Source organism: Enhydra lutris, unplaced genomic scaffold, assembly GCF_002288905.1.
Source record: "Enhydra lutris kenyoni isolate GAN:26980312 unplaced genomic scaffold, ASM228890v2 scaffoldscaffold5, whole genome shotgun sequence".
Taxonomy (NCBI): Eukaryota; Metazoa; Chordata; class Mammalia; order Carnivora; family Mustelidae; genus Enhydra; species Enhydra lutris.
The window spans coordinates 20,596,212-20,617,652 of record NW_019154089.1 but is presented as its reverse complement, the minus strand read 5'-3'; the positions used below and the strand labels follow the sequence as shown (position 1 = coordinate 20,617,652).

The 21,441-nt window shown below is 47.8% G+C and overlaps 1 protein-coding gene across 2 annotated transcripts in view; it reads left to right on the top strand.

Annotated features, from left to right (window-relative positions):
- LOC111141103 (WW and C2 domain containing 1) overlaps positions 1-21,441 on the top strand; it is a 151,406-nt gene that overhangs the window by 82,892 nt on the left and 47,073 nt on the right. For both annotated transcript variants that reach the window (XM_022493434.1, XM_022493433.1), the window contains exons 4-8: positions 10,612-10,688; positions 12,211-12,290; positions 17,279-17,408; positions 18,819-18,965; positions 20,377-20,450. In XM_022493434.1, coding sequence (XP_022349142.1) covers positions 10,612-10,688; positions 12,211-12,290; positions 17,279-17,408; positions 18,819-18,965; positions 20,377-20,450 — 508 coding nt within the window. The remainder of the gene's footprint in view (positions 1-10,611; positions 10,689-12,210; positions 12,291-17,278; positions 17,409-18,818; positions 18,966-20,376; positions 20,451-21,441) is intronic.

The following is a 21,441-nucleotide window of genomic DNA, read 5'->3' as shown; positions in this document are numbered from 1 at the left end:
GCACAGCCATATAAATGTACGTAATGCCCCTGAACGGGACATTTAAAAATGATTAAAGTGGTGAATTTTATGTTCTGTCATATTTTAGCACAATTAAAAAAAAAAAACCTTCAGTGGCTTCCTGTCATTCCTTCCATGGCCTACACTGCCCTTAGCAATCAGGCCCCTGCCTGCCACGCCCACCTCAACTCTCAAAGCCACTCCCTGCACCTCAGGCTCATTCATGAGGCTCCAGAGCCCCACACTCAGCTCCCCCAGCCTGCCCTGCATCTTTCCACCTCAGGGCCTTTGCTCTTGCTGCCCCCCCTGCCTAGAATGCTCTTTCATCTGTCCATTTGCACAGCTGGCTCCCTCTAACCCTTCTGGTTTCACCCTGCTGGTCTCCTTCTTCCTGTCAGCTCTGAGAGGCTCGCTTCTGACAACTGCCTCCACAGACTCCCTTCCCCCGAGTTAGCCTCTGCAATGGCTCTCTGTTTATTCCCTTCATAGCGTGTGTCACGAGATGTCTGCTTACATGTCTGTGTTACCTCCGAGGGCGTATTCACTCCCTCGGGGCGGGGCTCCTGTCTCCTGGGCTTATGCTGGTATCTCCAGGAGAACAGGCATGCGGGGTCCCCATCCTTCATTCCCAGGGCACTGCCAGATCAGTATCTGTATGGGAACCCACTCACCTTTTGCTCTGTGTTGGAGTTTTTTTTGTCTTTTACCACTATTTCTAATAACCATTCCTTCCCCACGTTTATTGAGTGCTGGATACATGTCAGGCTGAACTTGCTGTTTCACTGAATCCTCACAACAGCCCTGTGGGCAAGCACAGTTAATCTCCCCTGCGTAGATAATGAAACAGGTTGGAGGGGTCCATGACAAGCGCAGGGTCTTAGAGCTGGCGAGAGGCAGTGGTAAGTTGTAAACCCATCCCCTCTGTCTCTCCAGCAATCTTACTATGGGCCAAGGGCAGCATTAGGCCATGCTGGTAGGGTGGCCATGGCTTGGCTGGGTCACTGGACACTTCTCCTGTGTGAAGTCCACACTCTGAGAAGTTCAGTGCACCCGGGGGAACAAAACCTGCCCAGTTACTCCCTGTCCCAGCTCTGCCCTTTTCCTTGGTGACTGGAGTAAACCCCCAGCATCTCGGATTATGGAAGAGAACTTCATTATACACATTAGCTTTTTCAAGGTCAAGTAATATCTGAGAGACTATCCTGAGCATTTTAGCACTTAATCTGTTTTAGGCAGCTCAGGCTGCCGTAACAAAATCTCATTGACTAGGTGGCTTAAACAACAGAAGTGTTTTTTCCCATAGTTCTGGAGACTTGCTGCCCAAGATCAGGGTGTCAGCATGGTCTGGTTCTGGTGGCAGATGGCTGTCTTCTCACTGTGTCATCACCTAGCAGAGAGACAGAGACAGCATGCTGTCTCGTGTCTCTTCTTGTACAGTCACTAACCCATCATGAAAGTCCCGCCCTGGTGACCTCATCTAAACCGAATCCCCTCCCAAAGGCCCATCTTCAAACACTGTCCCATTGGGGGTTGGGACTTCAACATATGGATTACGGGGGCGGGGGACAGAATTCAGTCTGTAGCATTATCTTTGCCACAGCCCTAGCAGGGAGATACTGTTGTCCCCAGTGAAACTTGGGTTTGAAGAGGTAAGGTCATTTTTTTCTCTCTGAAGTCCTACAGTCTGAAGAGTGACAAGTGTGTATAAAAACAAAACTTCCTAGTTTGGGGGACAGGATGCTTTTTACATGGACCCAAATGATCACCCCACAAACCACTTCGTAATTTGAGAGAGTAAACTGTATTTTCGCATGGGAGAGAGCTGCAGCCACCGCCTTACACAGGTGTAAAATTAGCCTCACCATCAGGAGATAAGCTGGTATCGCGCACTATCTGATGTGAAGCAGTAAGAACGGCATGGAGGGTTCTTGACAAAAATGCTTGCCACCGATCAAATCATCAGGACGCAGCCAGACAGACCCATTACATGGACTATCCTACAGGATAATCAGCCTGGACTCTTTGGGGGTTAAAAAAAAAAAAACCTGAAAAACCAGAAAAAGGGAAAATTATTCTAGACTTGAAACAAAAAAAAAAGCTATGGAGGCATAAACCAAATTAAATGTCTGCAGACTGATTAGACCCTGGATTGGGGTAGGGGGTGGGAAGCAGCCATCGAAGACATTCTCGGGCATTTGGAAGGTTGTCTTCAGGGCTATCATCACGTTGCGACTATGTGGGAGAATGTCCTTGTTCCGAAGACATGCACAGGGCATCCTGTTGGCAGCTTCATTTCAAAAAAGCAGGAACCGAAAGAAACAACGGTGCCATCGGTGTAAGGGAGCTGATCAGTAGGTGCTGATGACACACTGGCAGCTTTGAATAGGGTAGGCTTTCATTTGGGGTCACCATTTTTAATCATCATTCATTCGTTGAGGGTTTGCTACAGGCCAGGTGACCTACTGAAAGAATTGGAGTGGACCAAGGGATGGGTAGAACAAATGTGGGAAAATGTTAAAAATTAGTGGACCTCTAGGTAAAGGAGGACATGATTATATTATTCTTTCAAATTCTCTGTACATATAATTTTCAACATAAAAGTTCAGGGTGGGGAAAAGAGCCAAATGGGCAGGGAAAATGCATTTTCACAGAGAAGCCTGCAGTGGGAAAAGGAAGTTATTGGACTCTAAAGTCAGAGGGCCTGGGTTCAAATCTCCATTCCAAGGTTACTCTGTCCTCTTGGGGAACATGCTTCACATCTCTTTACATTTGAGATTCCTTCTGTTTAAATATGGAATGTTAATAGTCCCCTCGTCTCCTGGGCCCATGTCAGAGTTTCTCAGCCTCAGTACTGCTGACATTTGGGGCCAGATAAATCTTCATTGTAGGGGCTGCCCCGTGTATTGTGGGATGTTTAGCAGCACATATGGTCTCTACCCACTAGATGCTGGTAGTAGCCCTCCACCCTAGGTTGGAACAACAAAAGATAACTCCAGACATTGCCAAATGTATTCTAGGGGGGGTGCAGAAATACCTCAGCCAAAACCCAATGGTATAGTTAAAACAATACCTTTAGAACATGTTAATGGCTCAATATTCTTCTTAGCAGGAAACACTTCACATAATATTTTGAGAGTGTGGACTCTGGAGCTGGACTGCCTGGGCTCAAATCCAGGATATGCAACTTACCAGCCGTGTAACCTTGTCCAAGTTATGTCACTTTGCCCTGCCTCAAATTCTTCATCTATAAAATTGACATAATAATGGTATCACCTTCATTGAGGTGTTATGGGGCTTAAATTTATTAACACATATAAAGTACTTTGAATAGTACTTATCATATTCTTAAGCTCTCAATAAATAATAATTTGATAATTATTAGTTCATTGGTTGAAATGACAAAAATTTTTAATAGATCTACTTATTCTTATTTTAGCCAATAAGAATAAATACATGATCAGTGGTAGGAAGTAATGATACAGTCCTATCATTTGACTCTTGGATGCTCCCCAGAGCACCACCAAGTCCAAAGGCACCACTGATTTGAATGTTAAAGAACTTCCATAGGAAGTGACTAGGGTCATCTCAGGTAACTAGCTCCGAGATCCAAACCAGCCAGGAGTTGGGGTGTCTCCAGCCCAAGCATCCCAGTTAAAGTCTCATGACTTTCTTTGGGCTTTATAAGCCAGGTCTGCCTTCCAAGTCAAACTCTGCACCATGTTGCTGGACTGGTGAGATCACATGCCTTGCTTCTAACTCAGATGGCCTGCCCAGGCTTGTGAGAGTCTTGCCACCTGGCCTTGGTTGCAGTGGGTCCTGGCCACGGGTGGGCCCCTGCCCTGGGGATGGAGATTTTGTTGTCAACTCTCATTCAGTCTCTAGCTCCACAGAGAAGGAGAAGAGCACTAACATTTAATGTGTACTTGTTATATTCCTGCAGGGCTATATGATGGGCATTCCACATATGTTATTTAAAGTAACCTTCCCTCTTTGAACAATCCTACAAAATACTGTCATTCCCATTTTACACATCAGAAAACTGAGGCCCGGAGAGGGGAAGGAGCTGCTCCAAGGTCACACCAGTAAAAAGTGGCAGAGCTAGCCTTCATACCCAGGAGTATCTGACCTCAAAAACACTTCTCTTAATGCAAATCAACCGGTCAAATTCTAAGCTTCTTATGTTACATTTGGGTCTTCCTGTCCTCTGAAAGATGGGAACTCAGGAAAGCTGGGTTCTTTGGGACCTCATCACATTCCTTCTTCTCTCTAGGCCTTGGTCTCCCATGTGAAAAAGAAATCATTGGGAACCTAGCAGTTAAAAATGCCATTTCAACCAGCCACCTAATCTCACTCACTCCTGAAATAAAGGAAATATCAAATAAGAGATTTTTTTTTTGAAGAGTACATGTACAAGGAGAGAGAGACCTGGAGGAAAAAAGAGCAACAATAAGATGTGGAAGCTGGAAATTAAATGAGCAGGTAACAGCCTGTCTGATAGACCCAAGAAAAGAGAATACAGGCCAGTCACAAGGAAAACCAGCACTCTGGTCCATGCAGATCACTGGCAAAAGCCGTGGGGAGAGGAAGGCCTGAAATAAAAACGATTGGATGAAAGCTGTTTTATAAGAAGGACTACCAGGTCTCCACCCCAAATTGGTTCAGCCCATCCCCAACCTGGCGAAAGACTGGAGAGGTTTTTTTTGTTTTTTGTTTTTTTTCCCCAAAGGAATAAATATTCTCTGGATTATGGGATATAAGGCAAATTCAAAGCTGGGGTGAACCACAATGAAAAGTGAGAAGTGAACATGGACACAGGATTTAAGACCTCAGCTTACATGCACCACTTGGTTTCCCAGAATGGTGCCAAGCTCTTCCTGCCTGGGCTGGACAGGAGCAGAAGCTGGGGAATCTGACCAGATAGAAGAGATGTGAAGATGTTGAAGTTTTTGGATGAAACAATCCAGCCTGGGGCACCTGGGTGGCTCCGTGGGTTAAAGCCTCTGCCTTCGGCTCAGGTAGTGATCCCAGGGTTCTGGGATCGAGTCCCGCATCGGGCTCTCTGCTCAGCAGGGAGCCTACTCCCCTCTCTCTTTCTGTCTGCCTCTCTGCCTACTTGTCATCTGTCTCTCTGTCAAATAAATAAATAAAATCTTTTTAAAAAAATGAAACAATCTAGCCAAAGCATGTACCACGTAACCCACAGTAAACAAACTTCACCTCGGTCTGTTTTTGGGATTCCATTCTTAAATGTGAGCAGACAGCTAAGATTTTACGAATCTGAGGAAAGCCTCTGGCATGAAAAGTAGAGATGAAAACAATGTTCATAGCAACAATATCCACAGTCGCCAAACTGTGGAAGAAGCCAAGATGCCCTTCAACAGACAAATGGATGAAGAAGACATGGTCCATATACAGAATGGATTACTCAGCCATCAGAAAGGATGAATACCCAACTTTTGCCTCAACATGGATGGGACTGGAGGAGATTATGCTGAGTGAAATAAGTCAAAAAGAGAAAGACAGTTATCATATGGTTTCACTTACTTGTGGAACATAAGGAATAGCATGGAGGACATTAGGAGAAGGAAAGGAAAAATGAAGGGGGGGGAATCGGAGTGGGAAATGAACCATGAGAGACTATGGACTCTGGGAATCAAACTGAGGGTTTTATCGGGGAGGAGGGGATGGGTGAGCCTGGTTTAGGTATTAGGGAGGGCAAGTATTGCGTGGAGGACTGGGTGTTATACGTGAACAATGAACCATGGAACACTACATCAAAAACTAATGATGTATGGGGCACCTGGGTGGCTCAGTGAGTTAAGCCTCTGCCTTCGGCTCAGGTCATGGTCTTAGGGTCCTGGGATTGAGCCCCACATCGGGCTCTCTGCTCAGTGGGGAGCCTGCTTCCCTCTCTCTCTTTGCCTACTTGTGATCTCTTTCTCTGTCAAATAAATAAATAAAATCTTAAAAAAAAACTAATGATGTACTATATGATGACAACATAACATAATAAAAAAATTATAAAATAAATCATAGCCATTACCCTCTGGGGGAAAAATAATTGTGATTCAATACTCAAAAAAGAAAGAAAGAAAGAAAGAAAACAAGTGATATGGTGGGGGGCGTGCTTGGAGGGACCAGGGAGTCCTCATGAAGAAGAAAACCTCAAGGGAAGCTACACACCCATGAAACAAGAAGAGGGTGCTACATTTTACAGGAAGGAACACTCGGACAACACAAAAGAGCCTTTAGAAATTAAAATACAATAGCAGAAATTTAAAATCTGTAGGAAGACTGGAAGGTAAGACTGAAGATATCTTCTAAAAAGCAGAGCAAAAATAGAACGAGATGGAAAATGAGAGAGAGAGAGAGAGAGAAAATAGAGCACCAGGCCAGGAAATCTATCAGAGTAATAAAAGTTCCAGAGAGAGCAGAGGAAACAGAGGAGAAGGAGCATCAGGTAAAATAATTTCAGAAAAATTTCCTGGAACAGATGGAGGAGAGTTTTTAGGTTGAAAGGGCTCTCAGTGAGCACAAAGCATGAAAGTCAGCTCACACCAAGACATACCCATGGTGAAACTTCAAACATGGAGCCATCCGAGATCCTGAAAGCTTTCAGAGAGAAAAACCAGGTCACACAAAAATTACCGAAACTCGGAATAGCTCAACAGTAACACTGGAAACCTAGAAGACAATGGAGCCATGCCTTCAAATTTTTAAGGAAAATCACTTCCGACCTAGAATTCTATATCCAGCAAAACTACCTTTAATCAACTATAGGGTAGAACAAAGATATTTTTAGACAGGCACGATTTCAAAAGTTTCTTTCCTTTGTGGTCTTCTTTTCTTGGGCAGCTGCTGGCGTTCTACTGAAAGAGCTGGTAGGAGGGGGAGACATGGTATTTAGGAAAGAGGAGCAAGGTGAGGAGGATATCTCAGGGCGCCTGTGGGGCAGAGAGAACAACCAGCTCACGTGCCCAGGCCAGGCAGTGCCAAAAGTGGGACTGGGCGGGAAGCTGACCAGCCGCCCAGACCCTGGGAGGGGAGGCTCAGATAACTGGCAGAGCGTGAGGTGGAATCTGTAAGAAGTTTGTAGAAAGTGAGCAAGTATAAAAATGACAATTATTAACTCTAGGAAAAATAAACCCCCAAAAATGTGCTGGAAAGGAAAAGTAAGCAAAGTCAGCTGCATGCCTCTGGCCCAAGGAGTGTTTACAAAGTAAAAGTAATACAAACACTGAAGATGGCTTTCACCGAGCCTGCTGTCTGTGAGGATGGGGGGCAGGGAAGGGGGCACGGGTGCTGGGACAGGGCTGCGGAAGGGAGGGAAGCTAAATCCCTGGCCTCCAGAGGGAGAAGTAAGTAAATAATGCCTAAACCAAAAACACCTTGCTGCTTTTTTTTTTTTTTAAGATTTTATTTATTTATTTGACAGACAGAGATCACAAGTAGGCAGAGAGGCAGGCAGAGAGAGAAGGGGAAGCAGGCTCCCCGCTGAGCAGAGAGCCCTATGCGGGGCTGGATCCCAGGACCCTGGGATCATGACCTGAGCCAAAGGCGGAGGCTTTAACCCACTGAGCCACCCAGGCACCCCGCTGCTTTTTGATAACCAAGAAATGAACTGAACATATTGAAATGGCTCCCTTTTGGGGAATGAGATATGAGATAGGTACCGATGGAATGTTCTTTTTGAGCAAAACCTTGTACTGTGTGGGACTGTTAAATTGGTGTTTGTACATAACTTGAATAAAAGCTTAACAATTAAAAATGATAAAAAGGTGGGCACTTAAAGTCAGCCTTTATGGTCCAGTTTGAATATAAGATTCCTTGGCTGGAGGAGTAGTGAAGGGACAGAGGTCCAAGGGGAGGGATGTTGAAGATTTGTTTCTTGATTACAGTGCTGATAAGGTGAGTGTGTTCGCCTTTTTTTTTTTTTTTCCCTTTGTTCCCAGTGCAAAAAGGTGGTTTTATTAAAGCACAGGGGCAGGACCCGTGGGCAGAAAGAGCTCAAGTGTGTTTCTTTGGTGAAAATTAATCCAGCTACACACATGACTTGTGCACCTTTCCACATGTATTTTTTAGTAAGATAAAATGTTTACTTAAAAAATAGTATCAAGCCACATCCCATTCAGCAGCTTTGGTGTACAGATAGTGCATTTAGCAGTGGTGCTCCAGATCAGAGGAATCCAAGCTCCCCAGTGGCCCAATTGGTGGGAGTCTATTCTTTTTTTTGGTTCCCGCCCCTCCAGGATTTTTGAGTATGCCCCAGGACCACTCCATGTTCTGCAGGTCAGCACTGGGTGGCGTTGCCGGTCCCCACAGCCATGCTCTCTCTGGTGGGATAAGGTCTTGCAATTTTTCCTGGGCTCCCCAGGCTGCTTCCATGCTCACCTTTACCATTCCCTGAAGTGTCTGTCGACCCCAGTCTGGAAGCACCTCGGGACAGGCAGAGGGGTTGGCAGCATGGGCCGCTCACAGAACAGACACCCGCCTTCTTGAGCTCGCCCCATCTTCCTCATCAGTGACTCTCTCCACTGTGTTTTTACAGTTGATCAGTGACCTTAACATTTTGCTGAAAAGTGCCTGTCTGGGAAATGTGGCTTAAATCAGCCTCCAGCTCTGTATCCAGCCAAGTCCCACCCTGAAATCCCTAAATCCAGCAGCCACCAGGGAATTAGAATGCAGGAAATGAAAGCTTCTAGCTGGAAACAAGAATCTTCATCTAAAATCTCTGTTCCACGCTCACAAGGAGGACCGCAAGGTTTCCCCCACTTAACCCAAGTGTTCCTGCCACCCATCTCTTGTAGGAAAACTCAGCCCCCACCTCCTCCTCCTCCTCACTGTAAACTGGGCAGGAATGCAACACTGCCTTTGGTGCAAAACATCTTTTCTGTTATTATGCAGAACACTCTTATTTCCCTTCTGCCAAACTTTTCAGTGTTACATTTTAACTTTCCTTCGGTGTGATCCGAAGATCCGTTCCAGTATTTTAACCAGATCCAAAGAGCAGTATCCCCTTCGCAACTGTCACTTACACCTCTGGACCCTGGACATTGCCACCAGTCCCTATCCTCAGAAAACGCTAGGTCCCAGCAGGTGATCTTGTCGCACATACACTTGTTGTGGTGACAGTGGGGGAAAAGGGCGGGGGGGGGGGGGGAAGGATGGAATTGCAAGTATGGTGGGATTAAGGCCCCACGGGAGAAACTCTTCCCCAGCCTCCATACCAAGAATGCCTGTCCTTGTCCTGAACAGTGAGGTTGTGTTTACATTAAGGGCACCATGAATCTTCCATCGGGCCCCTTTCTCTCTTGACATCACCAGTTCGGAAGCTCAGAGCCAGGCTGTGGCACCTGGTGAGGAAATGGGACCTTCCCTGTTTGCCTGAGCCCCAACTAACCTCACACCCGTGGGTGTACTTCCTCATTCTTGTTTTTCCTTTGTCTCATTTCTCTTACTTTAAATATATTTTACTCTGTTGTGCTCATTTTTGTAAGTCTTAAGATATCTTTTCAAGACCTAAATACTATTTTAAAATTTTAAAAATGCAGTAAGAACACAACTACGTAATAGAACTGTGGATAAGCAGGGCGCCTGGGTGGCTCAGTCGGTTAAGTGTCTGGCTTTGGCTCAGGTCATGATCCAAGGGTCCTGGGATCGAGTCCCACGTTGGGCTCCCTGCTCAGCAGGGAGCCTGCTTCTCACTCTTCCTCTCTTTCTGCCCCTCTCCCCCTGCTCATGTTCTCTCTCTCTTTCTCAAATAAATAAAATTAAAAATCTTTAAAAAAAAAAAAAAAGGAAAGAAAGAATTGTGGATAAGCAGTGGAAAGTAACTTGTGAGAAAAGATTATTGTATTGGGGTGATGGTAGTAATTTATTTTCCTTTAAAAAGGGAATGAGTAATTTATTTTCCCTTAAAAATGTATATTAATATTGCAAAGTATGATAAACAGTATCTTTAGTAATTTTTTCTGATTGTAAAAGTATGTTCATCTTAGAAAATGTAGAAAATAAAAATACAAAAGTGAAAATATTCATCATCTACATCTCTAGATATCGATATTATCTTTTTGGTATATTTCTTTCTGTGCTTTTTTTTTTTAGATGCATCTGTGTGTGTATTAACTGTGTATTTTCCAAATTTAAGTAACTATTGCTTTTTTTGTACACTATTGTTTTCAGGTAACTGCACGTTTTTGAACATTTTCCCTCGCTTGGGATTTCTCTGCACCATCATTTTATCTTACTTGTTTAAAGATTTTACTTATTTATTTGAGAGAGAGAGTGAAGGAAGGGGGGAAGGACAGAGGGAGAAGCAGACTTCCTGCTGCGCAGTGCGCCCGACGCAGGGCTGGATCCCAGGACCCTGAGATCATGACCTGAGCTGAAGGCAGACGCTTAACCAACATGCGCCATGATTTTAAATCACGTTAAGTTGTGTTGTCCTCGTTCATGCATGCACCCTGTTTACTCAGCACATTTCCCCCCTTGTTAAACATTTAGGTAGTTCACTTGTAGTCATTATTTTCTGGTTTTATGTAGATGGCCAAACAAGCCATCTTTACCAAAATGTGTTTCTTCTACAGAGCTTTCTTCTCTTTCTTGTTGCAGTGGTGTCGGGTTCATCATCCAGCTCCAAGTACGACCCTGAGATCCTGAAGGCTGAGATTGCCACCGCGAAATCCCGGGTAGGGCCCCTTTGCCCGTATTGTGGAGGGGGGGTCACGGAGGCAACCCCAGGCTCCTCGCCCTGCCCGCCCACAAGATCGGAGCAGGTGCTTCCACCAGGCAGTGGTGGCCCGTGCCGACTGCCAGGATCCCGAATGATAGCAGGGGCGGCAGTTGTCACAGTAATTGTGACGGTAACCACAGCTGCCATTTCACTGCATGCCGGCACAGGGTTCAGGGCTTTATGTCTCGTGTTCTCGAAGCAAGCCCGTGAAGCAGCTATTGTCCGCGTCTGCACTTTAGTGATGAGCACACACAAGCTGAGGGGAGATGAGGAGTTCACCCGGGGTCACAAGGACTCAGGCTGCCTCCACAGGGCTTCACATCATGTGCTGTCTTCCTAGTCGTTGCATGCTGTCCATCGTCTTATTTAACTGCTTCACCATAATGACTTCCTGACTTCTTGGGGATTGATAGGATCCCCATTGTCCTGATGTGGAACGAAAGCACAGCAGTTAAGGGACTTGCTCAAGGGAAAGCCAGTATTTTAAACAGTGGTTCAGTTACACTTCAAGTAGGTTCTCCAAATTCACATGCCTGCAAGAAAACGTGAAAGGGGGCAGTGGGCTTGGGGTGAAGCAGGAGGGACTGGTGGGAAGTGAGTGACCGAGAGAGCTGGGCCCTGTCTAAAGGTGTAGTTGAGTTGCAGCCCTCCCCCACTGGGGCCATGCTGGAATGAGGGCTCAGAGACAGCAGACCTTCTAATTTTAGAAAACAACTATACTTAGGCTTGTTATAGGAAATCTCTCAATATTTCATTATTAGCAGTTGACTTTTTTTATTTAATAACTTCAAGCCAGGGGCACCTGGGTAGCTTAGTTGTTAAGCATCTGCCTTCAGCTCAGGTCATGGTCCCAGAGTCCTGGGATCTAGCCCCACATCAGTCTCCCTGCCCAGTGGGAAGCCTGCTTCTCCCTCTCCCACTCCCCCTGCTTGTGTTCCCCCTCTAAATAAATAAATAAATAAATAACTGCAAGCCAAACAAAGCATTCCTGCCAGTCCAGTCTGGCTCCATGGGCTGTGTCTTGCCTCTCGCCTCCATGCCCAGCACCCCTGTACCCGTTACCTTCTCTAAGTAATGCACAGCCCTATGAATGACCATGTTTCTCATCTGTCTGAATGGGAAAGGGAGGCTCAGAGAGGCGAGGTGGCTTGAGAGAGGTCACCCAGCTAGGCAATAAGAAGGCTAAGCTCTATTTCAGGTCAGGGAGCACTGTCCACTTCCTGTTTCCCTCAAGTGAGGGCTGACCCGGAATGACCTGCAGGACAGCCAGGCTGGGCTGCCGACTGCACGAGCAGCTGCAGAGGCCAAGGCAACATCAGTGAAGGGAAGGTTTTAGGACCATGTGGCCCAAGGGATATCAACCTGAGGCATTATGCAGGGGCTGTGGGGGGGCTCTGGGATCCCCTTGGAGGAGAAGGCAGCCCGCAGTTCCATATCAACCTCTGATCTAGCCCCATCTGTGGTCTGCTGCCATCCAGGTCAACAAGCTCAAGAGAGAGATGGTTCACCTCCAGCAAGAGCTGCAGTTCAAAGAGCGTGGCTTTCAGACCCTGAAGAAGTAAGTCCATTGTGTCTGCAGAGTGTGGGAAGGTCCCATCCTCCCCTGGCTGCCCTGTCTGTCTCTCTGTAAGGCCACTCTAATCATTCGATTCCAGTTGTCCACTGGTATTTACCGAAGATACTGTCTCCCAGGGTTGAGGTGTGGGAAGAGAAAAGGGGAATCATTTCTTTTTTTTTTTCTTTGGAAGATTTTATTTCAGAGAGAGAGAGAGAGAGCATGCAAGCATGAATAGGGGGAGGGGCAGAGGGAGAAGCAGACTCCCGCCAAGCAGCACAGGACCCTGGGATCATGACCTAAGCCGAAGGCAGATGCTTAACTGACTGAGCCACCCAGGCGCCCCAAGGGAAATCCTTTCAAACCAGAGTTCTCATTGTCCTCTGAATTCCTGAAGCCACTAAAGTCTGTTCCGTTCCCTTGAGTTTTACCAGGCAGTCACAGAAACAAATTTGCTGGGCATTTCTGGTCACCTGTCTCATCTCTTCCAGAAGATCCAGTAGGATCTGGTACACACACAAACAAAACACACTCTTCTTTCCCCTGGCCCCTAAAGACGAACAGCTCATGTGCCCCGCTGATGGAACAAGTCTCTCTTCCACAACACAGATCACCAGACGAGCATGTACAGCGCCACACTCACTGTACTCTGCGGGCGACTTACGGAGTTTCCGGGGTAACTTTGACCAAATGGAATGTTGAGAAGCTGACTTGCCACCAGCAAAGAGCTCTGTTGTTTCCTTAGAGCAGGTGCATTGATTGCTATTATCATTATTACACTAGCTAAGATTTGCTGAGCAGTTTCTCTGCCAGGAAGCACTTTCAGTGTTTCTGCCTGGGTGACCTCATTTCATCCTCATTGCTACTCTGTAAGGAATGTTCTTGTAGGAAACCGAGTCCCATAGTAGGTGCTCAGTAAGCATTAGCTTCTTGCTGTGAATAGTCACATAGGCAGCGAATACTTGTGCGTTGAGTCATGTTCAGTGCGTCTGATAGACTCGGTGTACAGTCATCGCAGGGTGTCTGGGGGCCTCTTGGAAGCCCCAGGGAGGGCATGCAGTCCGTTTCTCTATTGTAAGGGACATCTCACTTAGATTCCCAGGGAGGCCACATCCCTACACACAACTGCTTCTCTAGTCACCTGTACCTTTTCCTCTCTGCCTGTACCTTTTCCTCATCCTCTGAATCTCAGATCCACCCCCACCACTGTGTGACCGCAGCTCCAAACCTTGCGATGCCTGCCTCCAGGCTCTGTGAATCGAGGGAACTGTGACCACTCTCAGGGTTTGGTTGGTTCTTATTCCCATCTTCCTATCCCCCAAGCCCTCACTGCCTGGCGGGGGAGCTACCATGAACTTCCCCACACACAAGGTCTAAGAAAGTATAGATTGTGTATAATATATTTTTGTACTATAAATTATTATTAAATACAGTTTTATATATGTGTGCTTATATAGATACATACGTTATTAATATACATCTATATCCATATGCCACTGACAGTCAACAAGAGCAGGAAGATGAGCTTAGGAAAGTCCTGTTTGTGATCTATAAAGCAAATAACCTCATGAGCCCTCCAGATTCTGAACACATAGTTTAAAGGTTACTCACTCCCATGTCATCTTACCGCAGGGGCCCTCCCCCACCTTCCTGCAATCCTCAGAAGCTTCTGGTTAGAACATTTCCCATTATTCTCTGAGCCACCACAAACCTGTTTTACCACTTTGTCACCCTGTAGCAGCATTGAAAATTCTTGTTCTTTGGTAAGCTGACGCTGAAACCCCAAAGACAAGCCTCCTTTTTTTCCTCCTCCCTCCGCCCAACTGATGTTTGATATCAGACCCAGATAAGACGCACGGCAGCCCTGACCGCCCACACTCCTTACCCAAAGCTGACTCCATGTTCGGCGTGAGAGAAGGCATCTGCTTTCTTGCACACCTTGGCATAGAGGGTTAAGAATGTAGCGTCAAGAGGCAAACGGCCTGGGTTCAAATCCCAGTTCCCTGGGACCTTGCAAAAATGACTTAACCCCCTTGAGCTTTGGTTTCTTTATCTGAGAAGTAAGTGATTATGAAGATGAAACAGAAGTGTGTGACATTGCCTGGTAGTGAGTGTAAGGGTCAGCAAGGGATGTGGGGGGGTGACCTCCAACTACTTGCTGGCTTAGATTTGGGGAGGAACTCAGAGGAACTCTGTTTGCCCCAGGCGAAAGGCTATGCTGGGCAAACACTATGCATCAGTCACCTCAATTCACCGTCTCTTCCTCTTTAAGAGAAGTTTTTGTTCTGCCTTGTTTTATAGATAAGGGCACTGATGAGGTTGAACATAGACCATAGCCCACCACCCCACTCCCACCCCACCAGGAAGCAGCCAGGCAGGATTAGAACCCAGGACTGTTGTGTTTTGCCACTCAGGTACTAATACCTTCCTTTCTGGCTTCATCCTTAATAACCCCCTCCTCACACCCAGAAAACATGAGGCCTTTTTCCATGTGCTTTGGGATCTTTTTCAGAGGCCAGTGGTGGGAGGTGATCTCGTCACTTCTACCTCTCAGCCTCTTCCCTTCACAGAGCACGGGAGAAGGTGAAACTCATCCAGCTGTCATGACCATGTTCATGGTCAGCAACCCCAGTTTTAAAAAAGGGAAAGGCTGGTGAGAATTGAAGGATACCTCTGTGGAGACTAAAAAGGAAAATCAAGATGAAAGCTCGGGACTTGGGTCCATCAGCTGCCTCGAGCCCTTGTAAATAGGAAAGCATTGAGACTTGGTATGTCCTCCGTTGGGGAGGACACCATGAGGCGTCTTTCCCATGTCCCCAGAGCCTCCCTGCCTAGGTGAGAGTTGTCTGGACAAGATCGAAAGGAGTTGGCTGCTGTCAGAGGCTTTGCCCTGCTTCTCTGTGGCTGTGCTGTGGCTAGCGGGTGTGTGACTCTCTGGACAGCTGCGTGATTTGGAAATTCTAGAACACACGCAGCCCACTACACCCTCCCCTCCCCTGCAAACACACAACTTTTCTTTCCCTTAAATAAAAAAAGAGAGAGAGAGATTGATTCATTCACTGAGCACATAATGGCGACCCTTTGTTCCCCTCCCCCTCCCCCTCAATCCCAAGAGTGTTCCCTTTTGGAGCTCCTCTCTGGAGCCAAATTCCAGAGCCTGGGTTGCTAAGGCCCCTGAGAGAAATCAGGTAAAGGCTGTTTGAGGAGCCCAGGGCACAGCAGACAAACCGCTTCTGTCTCATCCTGCTGAGGATTCAGAGCCTTCCTCACCCTGCTGGCAGAGGACGGCAGGGCACAGCCCCCTCCCTAGAGCCCCCAGCCCTGCTCAAGCAAATGGCATCTCTCCTGCACCCCCCCCCACTTGGGGCATGGCCACCTCCGGTCCTGGGGGACCCTTCTCTCCACAGAGCATCTCAGGCAGGCCTCTGCTACAGAAAGCTCCCTTTAGACTAATTTTTCAAGCTAAATCTGAGACCGGTCTTAGCCAACCTGGCAGGCTTGCTCAGGCCCAAGTCCTCGAAAGGAATAGACAGGCTATTTTTAGTGGGGACACATAAATGGGGCTTTGTTTTCTCTCCACGGAAGCTGACATAACGGACGGGCACGGGGAGGGCCATGCCGAGACCCGGGTTCTCTCCCTCTCTCCTGCTTGGAGGCACACACAGACCCAGAGGAAAACCTGCTCCTGCCACCGTCAGTGATTCCCCACTCAGGTTATTTTTAGCCCAGGACAGTTTGGCCTGTAGCAGGAAACCAGAGAGGAATGCCTGTGAGCAGTTTCTCATCCTGAAATAATGGGTTTGTGGTGTTCCCTCAGACTGTAAGACTTCCTTTTCTCCACTGGGGACTGAGACCTCAGGCCTAGCCTTTGGGGAAAGTATGAAGCAGTAAAACTTCATCTCTTTCCTCCGAAGCTCTTCCACACCATAGCCTCCTTCCCCAGGGGGCCCAGACCTCCACCATCTCTGGTTTGGTCTGATCTTCAGAAAGCAACATCAAAACCCTTAATCTTTTTTTTTTTTTTTTTTTTTTTACTCTTCCACCACCAAAATGAACCCAGATGGAGTGCCTCAATAAGCTGGTTTGGTCCATACACCCTAGTCCACCACCTGACTATCCATCCTTTATCCTGTTTGATATTCCTAACATTTTCGTGAACATGAGCTGGGCAGGTGACCTTTTCCAGGTTTTCTCAGAGGAGCAAGCCAAGCCTCCGTGCACTGAGGGCCATGCCCAAGGCCACACTATGGAGTCGCAGGGCTGGGAGTTTTTCATCGTTCCCAGCTTTCCTTTATTGTGCCTGTTGACTCACACATGCTTATTAAAGCCAGTGGGTCTCAGCTGAGGATGATCTTGCTCCTCTACCCCAAGGGGCACTGGGCAAAGTATGGAGGTGTTTTTGGTCATCACAGCTTGCGGGCAGGATGCTCCTGGCATCTCATGGGCAGGACCAGGGATGCTTCCAAACATCGGACAGTGCACAGGACAGCCCCTACCCCAGAGAATCCTCCTCCTCAAATGTCAAGATGTGAGGTTGAGAGACCCCAAGTTAAAGGCATGTTCTGTGCCAGATACTAAGTTTATTCAGTCTCACCCCGTCCCAAGCCTGCCAGTGATCAGTCAAGGATACCACCATGTGTAGCACTAAGTAGAACACAACGTAATGGTTGCCGTGTCATAGCTACACACGGTGTTAGGGGATTTCCTAGCCCAGCCTGGAGGAGACAGGGAGGTAATCAGGGAAAGCTTCCTGTAAGAGCTGGTGCTTGATTTCAAGGGTGGTGTTGCTTCTGCAGCCCTGCACCATGAGACATTTCACAGGCACCTGCTGTGCCTCATTCCACAGGCAGGACCTGGGCAGGGCGGGTGTGCGGGACAGAGAGGAGCCTTCTTACAGGACTGAAGTCCATCATCTGCTTTTCCCCTGGGGAGACTCAGACTCCATCCCTTACCCTATCTCTGCTTGACCTTCCCCATTGACTGTTTCCTAGAATCGATAAGAAAATGTCTGATGCTCAGGGCAGCTACAAATTGGATGAAGCTCAGGCTGTCTTGAGAGAAACAAAAGCCATCAAAAAGGCCATCACTTGTGGAGAAAAAGAAAAGCAAGATCTCATTAAGGTACGAGAGTTCCAGGGATCGGCGGCGGGGTGGGGTGGGGGTGGGGGTGTCTCAGGTGGGTTTCTCCCGAGCACCTCTCTGTGCTAGGACTCACGGTGTTTCTGCATGCTGCGCAGTCACTGAGTTCTCACTGCTCGTTTTCTTGCGCTTCCAGTCGCCTAGAGTAGGAAAAGGAGGTTCAGAAGCATTAGGTGACTCGTGTAAGGTCACAGTGCTGGCAGAGTTGCAACAGGAGCCAGCTGCTCCAGTCCAAAGGTCATGTCCTCGCCGCTCACTCTGCCCACCTGGCTTCCTTCTCAAAGGACCAGATAGGGAGGTGGTTTTGACGTCGATAGCCCCAACATCAAAATGTAACATCTTCCTAAGTATTTTATCGCCTGTTGTCTGTGCTGAGGACTGAACAAATGAGGGTCAATGTGATTTCACATGCCGGGCACTTTGCACACATTGTGCCTCACTCGTCTCTTACACTAGCCCTAGTTCACCCCTTTTCACAGCTAACAACGAATGGTACAGCTCAGAGTCTGGGGTAGAGCCAGGATTTGAACCCGTGAACGTGGACTCAGAAACCTGTTCTTTTAATCCCTGGACACTCCACCTCCCCTCACAGGAGCCACCCTGACCTCTGAGATACTGGGTGTGTTTGTGTTCCCATTGGCAGATTAGGAGTCAGGCTCCTTTATCGTGAAGGAAGCTTTACGTGAAGCTTTATCCTTTTTGTGAAGGGAGCTTTACCGTCTCTGACAGAGAATGATCTTGAAGCTCTTGCCCAGGGCAGCAGCCCAATGAAAACATCCAGGCCCTGGTTGACAGGGAGCCGTGTTCCTATTGTAATTAGCAATTAAGAGTGCTGAGTCTTCCGTCAGACAGACCAGGCCAAATCGTGCTCTGTCATTTGCCAGCCTTTCCGTGGAAAAACTCCCTTATCAATAAAATGGGGCTAATCTTCAGTCATTTCTCACAGGACCGATGTCAGGATTCAGTAAGCTGGTGGTAAAGCTGACAGGTAGTGAGAATCAGCTGTACTAGTACCTTAGCCTGGTCACCTCTTTAAATCAGTATGATAGTCCCATGACATCGGACCTGTGTTTCTTCCTGTTTTTCAGGAGAGGAAACTGAGGCACAGAGTGCTTCATCAACTAGCTCAGGTCACCCAGCTGGGAGGTAGCAGTGCAGGGATTCCAAGTCAGGCCGTGTGGCTCCAGCTCCGGGGTCCATACCGGTCTCTCTCAGGGAAAAGCCCCGGCACCGAGCAACTACCCCCTTGCTGCTAGCTCTTTACTTACCTTCCCGGAATGAGCGTGGCTTCCTACTGAATGACGCAAGGCAGAGAGGAGAGCACCTGGAGGGGGAGAGACCAGAGCTCCCTCCCGGGCAGTTGTGTTGCTAACCCTGCCCTCCCCTCTTTAGAGCCTCGCCATGCTGAAGGATGGCTTCCGCACGGAGAGAGGGTCCCACTCTGACCTGTGGTCCAGCAGCAGCTCTCTGGAAAGTTCGGGTTTCCCGCTGCCGAAACAGTACCTGGATGTGAGCTCCCAGACGGACATCTCAGGAAGTGTGAGTAGGCCGTGCGTCCAGGAGGCGGCTGTAGAGGGCCGCCACCTTCTTGTTTCTCACCTGAGGTGTGGACTGGTGTCTCTCTGTGGGCCTGGCTGTTAACTCAGCCTCCTGGAGCTCTGTTCTCTTGCAGACCTCTTGGCCCCAGGATGACATGAGGTGACAGTGTAAGGAAAAACCAGCGCCGACTCTGTGGTCCTAGTTGTTGCCTGGCCATGTGCTTGCATCTCTAGATGTTGCACAGAAGGCAGGTCTGAAGGACCAGGGTCTCTCTCGGGCTCCCTTTTTACAGATTTGTATCACCATTCTGTTTTTCTTTCACCAGCTATAAAGCAGGTGATATCTTCCCTCTGTTTGTCCCGAAACATTACATGCGGCTTTCAGACAGCTCTCTTCGAAAGCTCAGGCTGGTCACAGTAGTAAGTAGTGTAAGTGCCTTCCGGATTTACTCCATGGAAGTTTTAGAGCAGGACTGACCCACGGCCATCAGGCTCGTTTGGAGAACTGTTGTTTTCCTAGAGCAGGTGACATTGCGCAGACCCACCTCCCAGCCTCGTGGCTAAATGCTGTTCTTCTCTGGTTACTTCCACTGTGTCCCCCACTTATGAGGAGAAGCTCTGTCCATGTCTGCTTGGGTGAGCCCTGGAGCTTCCTGCCATTCTTTTTTTTTTTTTTAAAGATTTTATTTATTTATTTGACAGAGAGAGATCACAAGTAAACAGAGAGGCAGGCAGAGAGAGAGAGAGAGAGAGGGAAGCAGGCTCCCTGCTGAGCAGAGAGCCCGATGCGGGACTCGATCCCAGGACCCTGAGATCATGACCTGAGCCGAAGGCAGCGGCTTAACCCACTGAGCCACCCAGGCGCCCACTTCCTGCCATTCTTGACAGAATGACGCGGCCAGTGGGTTCTGACCTCCCTCACCATGCTGCCCAGGTGTTCAGCTCCAAGCCACTGTAGGCCTCCCTGCCAGTTCCAGGACCTTCTTCTCAGTCACTCAGTGTTTCAGTCCTGCCTGCAGCCTCCCTGAGTTTTCAGCTAGGGCCCTCCCCATCTCTCCCAGGATATCTTTCTTGTATATTGGTTGCCCCTGTTTCCTTCTGACCAGCTGTCCTCCATGCTGCTGGGGCTTGAATGAGCTCCAAGCCATTCAGGGCTGCAAGACGATATTCTGGGCTCTCAGCTTCTCTACTGGAAGTGATGGATGTCTGAATTTTGGGGGTCTTCCCACAGCCTGCAGGAAGGAAAGTGTCTGCCTGACTAGCTTCCCTGCTATCACACAGCCAACTCAGTAATTGGGGGCTATTCTTAGTTACTTCCCACGCAAGCTGTCAAGTCTCTCATGAGCTCTTGAAATCCAACTCCGCACTGGCCACAATGGCCCTATAATTCCCGACTTTGTTCTTTCCCCCAGTTTGGCACGAGCAGCAACAATCAGTTGGCAGAGAAGGTCAGATTGCGCCTTCGATATGAAGAGGCTAAGAGAAGGTAATTAGGGGCTGGGGACGGGATGGCTCCAGTGATGACAACCACCATTGCACAGTGTCTGCTCCTTGCCTGACTTCTCACACACCTCCTCCTCTTTAATCCTCCACGATTGTGATGATAAGGATTACTATCTTTATATTTTAACCCTCTCTGAAGCTCAGAGAAGAAATGACTGAGCCAGAGACACTTAACTAGGTAAAAAATGGCACTGTGCTTTGAACCCAGATCTGTGAAACCTCAGAGCCTTGTTCTCTTTCCACTTACTCGGCTCGGTTTCTATAATCAGGGTTTTCTAGTGATCCTATGAGTAGCCTGGTTTGAAGGAGCACAGTGGAGGTTTTAGGGATAAGGTGAAACAAACCCTGGATCCTGAGCACTACAGTGTCTCCTGCCCAACGGGGAGCCAGCTGTGCTCACAAACTGTGTAGACCCCAGTTGGGATCTACCGCCATAAATAAAATTAAGACCATAAGCAAAGGTGTTATTTTTGGAGCATCCGTTATGCACCAGGTATTGTAGTAAAGCATCTTTATGTGTATCATCTCACTGAATTTTAAGAACAACCTTATAGCGTGGTTTGTATTATCTCCATGGTAGAGAAGAGAAAGGTAAGGTCTAAGATGTTTTAGGACTTCCCAAGATGATGGAGTCAGATTCTGAACTCTGAAGAATCTGGCTCCCAGTCTGCAGTCTTCTTAAGCATGGAGCCAACCTTCCTGGGAAGGAACCCACAGAGTGTGGGGATGATTGAAGCCAGGCATATCACATCCACATGCTACCTGGCCCACGGACATTTGACACCAGGCCACACAGAGTACGGGAGCACCCATCTCTGCCCCTCTGCCAACTCTGTGTGAGCAGCAGAACCCTTCGCAGCAGTGACGGAAATCCTACAGAAACTAGAAGAAGCAGAAAAGGGAATTTGTTGGCTTATTGAGTTCCAAAGTCATAGGATAAACCAGCTTCAGGCACAGCTGGATCTAGGGATTCA